The sequence below is a fragment of the Cupressus sempervirens genome, chromosome 8 (genome assembly GCF_028749045.1).
Source record: "Cupressus sempervirens isolate cs-2001-9-10 chromosome 8, ASM2874904v1, whole genome shotgun sequence".
Taxonomy (NCBI): domain Eukaryota; kingdom Viridiplantae; phylum Streptophyta; class Pinopsida; order Cupressales; family Cupressaceae; genus Cupressus; species Cupressus sempervirens.
The window spans coordinates 737974370-737984165 of NC_143125.1; the positions used below are offsets into that span (position 1 = coordinate 737974370).

General features: G+C 34.1%; 1 protein-coding gene across 2 annotated transcripts; it reads left to right on the plus strand.

The window, feature by feature from the left end:
- The first annotated feature begins 1362 nt into the window (after positions 1 to 1362).
- On the plus strand, positions 1363 to 9501 carry LOC149544543 (uncharacterized). 2 transcript variants are annotated; one of them, XM_089796411.1, is made up of 2 exons: positions 1363 to 1919; positions 7264 to 9501. In XM_089796411.1, exons 1-2 carry the CDS (start codon positions 1371 to 1373, stop codon positions 9145 to 9147), a joined length of 2433 nt encoding a protein of 810 aa, XP_089652537.1. In that variant the 5' UTR covers positions 1363 to 1370; the 3' UTR covers positions 9148 to 9501. The 2 variants fall into 2 exon arrangements, with proteins under 2 accessions (XP_089652537.1, XP_089652538.1); XM_089796412.1 differs by having other exon boundaries at positions 7282 to 9501.
- Positions 9502 to 9796: the final 295 nt, after the last annotated feature.

Sequence of the window (9796 nt, forward strand, 5' to 3'; positions counted from 1 at the left end):
TTGGTAAAAGAATGATGAAATTTCCTAGATTGATGGGCCCACATATAGAGACCTTTTGCTAGTCTCAGGGTCAGGTCTAATCTTCAATCTAATAATCTATACATGGATTCAACCATGTGCCTCCAAGCGGAATTTTGGAATTATGTTGATGTATGGGTCATTCTAAATGTAAACCTCATGAGTATGCACAAAATGTCTTTTTCTCATCTTTCCACCATGTCTAGCCTTGATTATGATGGCTTGTAGGTGGATTTTAAAGCTCTTCAATTAAAATTTAAAAAAATCTATCAATGCACAAGTTCTTCTAAATAGACCAATAAGTTTCCACCTCTAATGTTTTTCTTCTATTAAATATTTTGAATGTTCTTAATAACTACATTACACAAAACAAAACAAAAATGTTATATAAAAACTAACTTTCCAACGTCCAAAATGAAGCTTCTTTAATTATTTATGCATTAAAAATTCACTTGCCTATAGCCCCAAAAAAATATAAAATAAACTCGTATTCTTTTATTTTGAAAGTTTGAAATGATTGCAAATTTCAATCGAACTTCAATAAATAAACAGCTAAAAATAACATGTATATACGGTTTTCAACATTAGAGATACTTTAAATAAAAAATTCAATTTACCAATAGTATTCTACTTATCAATAGTATTCGACTTAGCGGAATTAAAATGATCTTAGGTCACTAGGTCTGACGGATATTTAAAAAATAATTGGTAGACATCATATTCCGACAATTGGAAAAGACAAAGTCGCGTGTGACGTATGATATGTGTTGTGTTAAAGAAGAGATGCTGAGGTGATAATTGTGTACGGTTTGCGCAAAATGGAAGATAATTTTCAGACTCAAATGTTCATAAGAACTAATCAATCAGCCCAACTCAGCATAGAAAAAAGTATAATTTTTTAATGATGAATAGTCCTTTTTTTATATTAAAAAAAATCACAAAAGTATGATTTTATTCGAAATATTTCTTTAATTTCCAATACTCTATGCACTGAATTTGTAAAAGTTATTCTATAATTGCTAATATTATTTTAAATTTCATCTTTAGTCTTTTCCTATCCAACTAAAATAATCAGCCGTCTTACTCAACATAGAACGAAGTGTAAATTGATTTGAATCAGTCTCTAATTTCCAACTCTCTTTTAACTTTTTATCTTTATTCCTTGGCCCGTTCTGACGCGACTCATAAAGAACATAGCACAAATTAACTCAAAGCAGCTCTTTAATTTCCAGCATGCTTTGAAATCTTTATCTTTACTCTTTTCCTGTTCTGCCAAAGCTGAGTATATAAATACGTGAGCTTATTTCCTCCAAGGAGCATAGTGTGTTTTTGGTATAACTGCGGTAAATATCATGGAGGGCAGTGAGATTGGAAGGATATCAATACTGTTGTTTGTGGTAGTGATATATCTCGTATTCATTGTACTGGATGCATTTACAGCGTACACTAGGCAAGCTCACTGGGTTCCTTCCCATTTTCTTGTGCTGAGTGCTTTGATAATCCAGCTGCTCAACTTACTTAGCGGGAAGAGTGCATTATCTGAGGATGCATGGGAAGGTAACAAGTTGAAAAAGAGTGCATTGTGGATGATCCACAGTGGGAGACTCATGGTGTGTGTGGTGATGGCATATCTGCTGCCAAGTATGGCTGCGAGGGGTTCCAAGGAGTTCTGGGGGAAGATAGCCGCCTTGGGGATCACAATCCTCGGTCAAATGACGACTGAACTATACACTCTCAATTCCTACTCAGGCGGATCTTTGACAACTCTTTTGTCTCTATGGCCCACTGACAAGGGTTCGAGCGAGCTACTCTTCATTGGATCGGCGGTCCTATTATCTCTCTCTTTCACCCTACTCATTCTTCTCCTAGGCTGCGCCAACATAGCCAGCGGGGGTATTCAGGTATGTAACCCTATTTCAGAACAACCCTCCTACTCCTAGGGGTTTTTCTTCGAATTGCCTTTAATATATTCTTCTTCCAGAATTCTATCCAGACAATCAATACTAATTTGTTCAATAGATTTCGTAGATAATTAAACGATTTAACTTTATGAGGTAGTAATAAATTGTGATATCATGTTTTTCTTAAAATTAAAGTAGAACAGTGATAACAAATCTTGTTACCTTGAATCATAACTCACTTCTTTGTTTTACGTGATAATCTATATTAAATGTTTTCACTGGTATAAAAAGTAATTCGGTTGGCCTAGCATATAAGTATTCAGATAATCAATTTTTACAATTCTAAGGAGATAACTCTGTTTTCAATAATTTCTATACAGATGGATTTAAGTTGATGGTACTCATTCTATGATGCTTTAAAGATGTTAGTTTTCTACAATCTATCATGTAGTAAGTTGCAGTTTCGTGAAATATTGTGTTAAAGTTTTTTGCATCACTATTTGAGATCACACTTTGTGATCCATTATCACGATTAGAAGAGAGCTGAAGGAGAAAAAAATAAACAGAATTATTGTTTTCTCCTTCAGTTCTCTTCTAATCCTGATGATATATCACTTTATTTATTGTTTTCTAACTTCAACTCTCTTCTAATCGTGATGACAGATCACAGAGTGTAATTCATGGAAAAAACTCTTGACATAATCATTTTCAGAAACTGGAGCTTATGTTATGATGCTATCTAGTGTACATTCATTCAATTCTTGTGGAATATTTAGGGCTCTTTCGATTTCTTGTGATTTAGACATTACTATTCTATATTGATATTACTTTTTATCTTTATCAATATTTTCAACAATATTAATAGTAAAAAATTTAATACAATGAAAAAACTTAGATAATTTGTTAAATATACATTTATACTAATAATTAATATTTAGTGTACTTTTATCATATATATATTTATACTAATAATTAATATTTAGTCTACTTTTGTTAATTTTATAATTACTTATTATATGTTGATTGGAAGTAGAAATATATTCTTTAAAAATACAAACAGATTATTTTCTATTTGTTTCACAATCATACCTTCTTTGCTTTCCTTTTAAACTTATATTTTCCTTGATCATAAAAATTAAAGGGAAAGTACCATTATTGCCAAGATGGGAATTTCCTTTGCAATTTGTACATGAATTCCATTGTAGAGATCTTGTGTGGCCAGCCAAGTGATTGTTTTTTTAAAGAGAACTAATCATCGCTGACCTATGAACTAGGTAGTAGCTAAAAAGTAAACTAAAGTATAATATACATAAGGAAAGTTTTAAAATGTTTGAGAAAAGAATATTATGTGTAAAGTGAAATTAGAGTATGAGTTGAACAAAAGAAATAGAACCAATTTTATTAACTCATAACTCTCTATGATTGAGATACATCTGTTGTAGTTTTACCTCTAATTTATAAGGCTTCTAGCAACTAAACCAGTAGAGGAAGGTTCTAGGCTTTTGACAAGTGGATGATTGCATGAGGTGTAGGACTCAGTCCATAAGAAGATGTGGATTTCTTATATTCAAATTTCTAGGAGTATATAACTAGCAAAATAATTCAGTTGAAATTGACTATGGATGTGGAGTGTTGAATCCGTCTATTCCAACAACCTCCCTTAATTTCTGTCACAAAAGACTTTGTTTGTGGGAGAAATTATAACAATGAAATAATTCAAATAGGATGGGTCCAGGCATTAAGCCTTCTTAAGTACCCATTTACAACATAAGAGTTGTGCTCCCCTTATCACTATCACTTTGTTCCCCATGTCATTATGATGTGGGTTTTTGACTAGTTTGCCCATAACCATTTGAGATTTTCCCCAGCTAATACAATTGATTTGCTTTCAATTTTCTTGCCCAAACAAGTGGATTTGGCTTACCAAAAACCCTTCAAAAAAAAAATTAGGTTTTGCACCCAAACAATTGGTTTTGGCTTACCACAAACCCTTCAAGACTCTTAGATTTTTCACCTAAACAAATGGTTTTGGCTTACCACAAATCATTCTTCACCTTAAAAAATGGTTTTGCCTTAGCACAAACTGTTATTTACTTAAACAAGTGGTTTTGGCTTACCACAAACCATTATTCATCTAAAAAACATTCTAATGATGGGGAAACCAACTCTAAACTTTTCTCATGCACACTAATATTGAGTCCATATGAAAAATAACCCATCTACTAAGTCACATGGGTACCCAATGACTATGCTTTCTAGTTCACTAGAAATATTTTTTAGATACATAGTTCATCAATATGTAAAAACTTTTGAGGTGTTAGGCACAACTGATAATGCATCTCTTACAATAGATTAGGTACAATACTCACTTGAGGGATATTTGATTCAATAATCTTCTATTACATGACTAAACTTAACAACATAGCCTTCTCATTTAGATAGACACATCACTTATTGCCAATTCATACACTTACATCCCATATCATCTTCATTGGGTGATCATAAAAACAAACTTTAACATACCATCTCCCAACTATTTTCTATACCAAGACACTCAAATTGAATAAAAACCATAGATATAACAGCCAACATAAAGCCCAAATTACTCAATAATTTTTTTAGGAACTACACAAACAATAGTATCTTGCTTACTACGATTTTCAGCATGTTTTATAATATTTCTTCAGTTGGACAACAAAAAATAAATTAGATTTCACACAAACAAATTCTACCATAGCTTGTGAATCATAGACACTCTAATATAGTCATTTATCACAGAAAAGAACTATATGACAACCCTTGAATTGAAATACGCTTGGATACCAGGTTAAAAATTAGATATCACAGAGAGAAATTAGAATATGAGTAGAACAGAAGAGATAGAATTGATATTATTAACTCATAACTCTCTGTGATTGAGATACATTTGTTGTAGTTTTACCTCTTATTTATAGAGGCTTCTAGGAACAACCTAGTAGAGGAAGATTCTAGGCTTTTGACAAGTGGATGGTTACATGAGGCATAGCATAGGAAGATGTGGATTTCTAATATTCAGATTTCTAGGAGTATACTATTAGGTTTATTACATTAATTAGATTAGTTTTTGTATTTAGATTTAATGAATAAAATTAGTTCAATATATAGTTGCTAGGAAGTTATTCCCGTAAGCAGTTGTTGTAAGAGAAAATAACACTATATAAAGATGCCCAGACATCAATGTAATAATGATTAAGTATTATTCATATCAATATTCATATGATTTCAGCAATTTAGTATGATTTCAATATCATTGTTAGTTTCAATTCTATGTGTATCCGAATGATCTAAATCAATATTTTCAGCATTTTATTTTTGCTCTTTCATTTTATTTTTTCATTTTCACATTCTTTGGGCCTGTTATAGTGGTATTAGAGCAAGGTATATAGGAAATGGAGAGTTAATGGTGAGATGAAATTGTGTTGTGCCCAGCAGTGATGATAATGTTTTTATGCAACAGTGAAGTTGGCTTTGCATTCATTATAAATGCAAGAGGAATGATTCTGAGATTTTTCTTTGCCTTTCATAATTTGTAAGTTGCTTTGGTTCATATGCTCTTGGAGAACCATTTCATACAACCTTGAATGCATTTTAATTTGTAAGCAGTGTTGACTTTTCTATTGTGCATTTTATTTAAGTTGCTTGATTTTCTTTCAAATCAATCAAGAAGAAAATGGATAAAATGTCTACTATTGCTAAGTTTGAAGGTTTTGAATTCTACAAATGGAAAATTAAGATACAGTTTCTTTTGGTTGAAAAAAATCTATGGGAAATTTTATGTGGATTGGTGAAAAAGCTACAATTTTTTTGCTATAAAGAATAGAAGTAAATAGGAGGCTGGAGGCAATGGAGGTTGGAGGATTTCTATCATCTCAAGCTAGCTTCTCGCTTAGAGATGATTATTGCATGAGAAGCCACTATTTGTGTTCTTGTAAAGTTGGGGCTTAGCCAATTCCTCCCTAAAGATAAGAGGGGAATTGATATATTTGTGTCCCTGAAGAAAAGAGGGGGTTTAGCTGCATGATTTTCCTTCTATTGAATGAGGGGGGGGGGGGGGGGGGGGGGGGGGCATGATTTCAACAATGGCGTTTAAGACACTCGGAGGAGATGTCGATTTTTAAAGGAAAGACGTCACGACATATTAGTGGTGATTGTTTCTATGGCACTTGAGGAGGCATTAGACACACTCAGAGGAGATGTGGACTTTCAGAGGAAAGGCGTCTCATGTGTAGCACCAAAGGAGGCATCAAGAACACTCTATGGAGATGTGAAAATGTGGAGAAACTATGTCTCGTTGTGTAAAAGAGGTAGAAACAATGTTTTTATGAGGCCAACTTCAAGATTTGCAATTTGAAGTTGGGATATGAGGGCAACTTTAGGATTAGGATTTGAAATCTGAAGTTGCAGAGAAAGATTAGTGAAGGAGCTCAACTTAAGATTAGGCTTTGCAATCTGAAGTTGCAAATTTCTTTCAAAGATTGGTGAAGGAGCTTGATCAAAGTTTATCATCTTGGTGAAGGCTTTTCAATTTTGTTAGATTAATGTAATAAGGGGGAGAATGCTGAACTTATTACATTTATTAGCTTAGGAATGCTGAACTTATTACATTAATCAGGTTAGCAAGAATGATTGTTGAATTAATGTAATAAGGGGGAAATGTTAGGTTTATTACATTAATTAGATTAGTTTTTGTGTTTAGATTAGATGAATAAAATTAGTTCAATATATAGTTGCTAGGAAGTTATTCCTGTAAGTAGTTGTTGTAAGAGAAAATAAAACTATATAAAGATGCCCAGACATCAATGTAATGATTAAGTATTATTCATACAAATATTCATATCATTTCAGAAATTCAGTATGATTTCAATATCATTGTTGGTTTCAATTCTATGTGTATTCGAATGATCTAAATCAATATTTTCAGCATTTTATTTTTGCTCTTTCATTTTATTTTTTCAGTTTCACATTCTTTGAGCCTGTTACATATACAGCTGGCACTGCAGGTTGATTGAAACTGACTGCGAATGTGAAGTGTTGAATCCATCTATTCCAACACCCCTTTGGAAGATATGCATTTTAATTTAGTGTTTAGACATTGTCAATCAATTGTTCCATTAGCTTCCCAAAAGGTGTGCTGACACATGAACTAGTCCAGTGTATAAAGCAGCTCTTTACTTTTGATGATGACATTTCTGAATTTCCCTATTGAAATAGTTCGCAAGACTTTCATATATAAACGTTTAAATTATCATTTTGCCATTTTAATCCGACTAACATGGGCTCTTATGTTAAATTTGCTTGGTTTCAGGTTATTTTTGCTCAAAAGATCCCACTGATTCTAAAAGAAGGTAAGGATGAAAGTAAAGAATGGCGTGATGTTGAAAATGAAGTGCTGAAGGCTTGGATCGTTGCTCGTGCTTACACACCAGAATATATTATTGCCAGGTCGCCTTTGAGCTCTTCTGCTGGAACGGTCCTTTCGGTACTAATTTGGACTTCAATAATAGGATGGCTGTACCAGGATCCCACTATGACGACTGATACAGTCTCTGATAAGATGAAGTTATTGGTGATTATTCTGCAAGTCAGTTTCATCCTAATAGGTTGGGCAATAATTGGATGGCGATGGGCTATAGCCGCAGGTTACTACACAAGATGGCATAAGGGTACCCGGCGTTCAGTTTGCAGAGTTGAAGATTACTGGACAAGGTACATCCAAGAGTTGATTGATGGACGACGGCATAAGCTTCTGCAGGAGCAAAGGCTGAAGAGAACGCTGGGAAAGCTTATTGCAAAGCCACCGACAAAATACCACGCACATTGGACTCTCCTGTATGTGGTGATGGGGCTGCAATGGGGGATTGTATTGTTCAGCAAAATATGTTGGGTGGTGTCCTTGATAATTTTTCACAACAAATTCACTGATAAGCTGGTTGCTTTGATACTATCCAAGCACGATGAAAGTAAATTCGAGAAGTTTCCAAATTATGAAGTAATGTTGAAAGAGCTGGTTATGCTGGGGGAGACTGCAGAAAGCCTGTGGATAGCAAACAAAAAGTCAATTAGAAAAGCTAAGGACTCGATCACGCAGGGTCATCTTGATGGAGAAAAGAGTTGTACACAGTCGGTTGATTTCTTGTTGAAGTTTAGGAATAAGAACAACGAAACGCCAGATGGTATAGATCTAAGCGTTTTCCATGAAAAAAAGCCTAGAGAATTCAATTATTTGTGGAGGAATGAGAACTATGAGCAGTTAGGGGTGGAGAAACAATTTAAAGAGGCATCTAATATATCTTGGAAAATGACAGCTGTTTGCTTGATCAGATTCATCATCCATCTCTATCCAATCTCTAATTATGCACAAGTGAAGGATTATCTGAAGGTGTACGCTCAAGCATGGGAGATTCTTGATTTTGTTGATGGCCTCGAAGCTGACGGAATCATGTGTGAAGCTGCTGATAAGTTCTTCCTTACAATACAAAAGAAGGTGGAGGAAAAGAATCTACCGCCCACACCTTGGCGTATAGATGAAGCAATTAATGGGATTGCAACGGAGGCCAAAGAGAAAGCGAGCAAGCCCAGAGGTTTTAACATTTGGTCGGCTATGATTCGTTGCCTTGGACTTGAGGCAAAGCTGGAGAAGGAAAAACCTGATCAGGCTAAGGCAGAGACTCCTCAGGCGGAAAAACGAGGTCCTCAGAATAAGGAGGAGGAGGAAGAAGGTAAAAGAGAGAAACAAAAGGATGTGGATGAGGAGTTCGAAGGAGCGTATGATTCCATGAACTGGAAGAATGTTGCAGCAGGAATTGCTTTGTACAAGTTATGCAAAAGTATTGCTCCCAATCTTGATCCAACTAAATCGTTGGAGGAGTACTTACATAAAGTGTTGGAGGAGTTACACTGTGCATTAGCAGACATTGTATATGGTTCAATGATAAAAGCGAGAACTCAATTAGCATCCGACTCAAGAAAGTGGGCGATAGAGTCTGATGAAAACAACATAGGGAGGGCACTTTACGTAGCTGGGAAGGCAAAGGCGCTGATGAGAATGGACAGACGCGGGAGAGAGAAATCTGAGAAGACTCTTACCACCGTCGCCGATCAGTTGGAATATTTGCCGTCAGGCTCAGAGGAACGTGAAATCAATCCACCTGCTGAACATCGCTTGGAAATTGCCCCTTCAACAATTTAAAGTAATTCCTACAGGGAATTAGCTTTCGCTAGTTGTTTTGTGTAGTTGGTTTAAAACTGTAAAACTTGTTAGGTTCAAGGTTCGCTCTAGTAGTTTTAGGACCCTAATGTTTTATCAAATAAGAGGCGTTACGCAATGTGTCGGAGTCAGACGCCATGTGCGGTTAGGTGGATTCGTGTCTAGTCCTATCTTCAAAAAGGTCTAGTTCGTCCTTCGTTTGTCATTTTCCTGGTTATTATTAAGATGAGAGTGGATTGTGTGTAAAAGATATATAGGATTAAACATGATCATGGATAATGTTGAAAGAATATACTTATATTATGATTTATTAGATTATTCGATTACAGGGTAAAAGCTTGAAGTTGTATGAAATGATTAAATCTTCAATTAATATAAAATATAAAATGATAAATGTGTATTTTTGACTATTTTTTATTTTTATAAATGTAAAATATTATATCAACTTATTTTTTATGTTATTTATTCTACATTATGATTATTTATTATATATTTGAAAGATGACATTTATCTAAAGTCCTTTTTGTATAATAATGATAAATAATAATCAAACAGAAAAACATATTTTTAAATAAATAGATAGTTCATATGCTTCATCCAAATTGATTTTTGATTAAATAAATACTTGTGA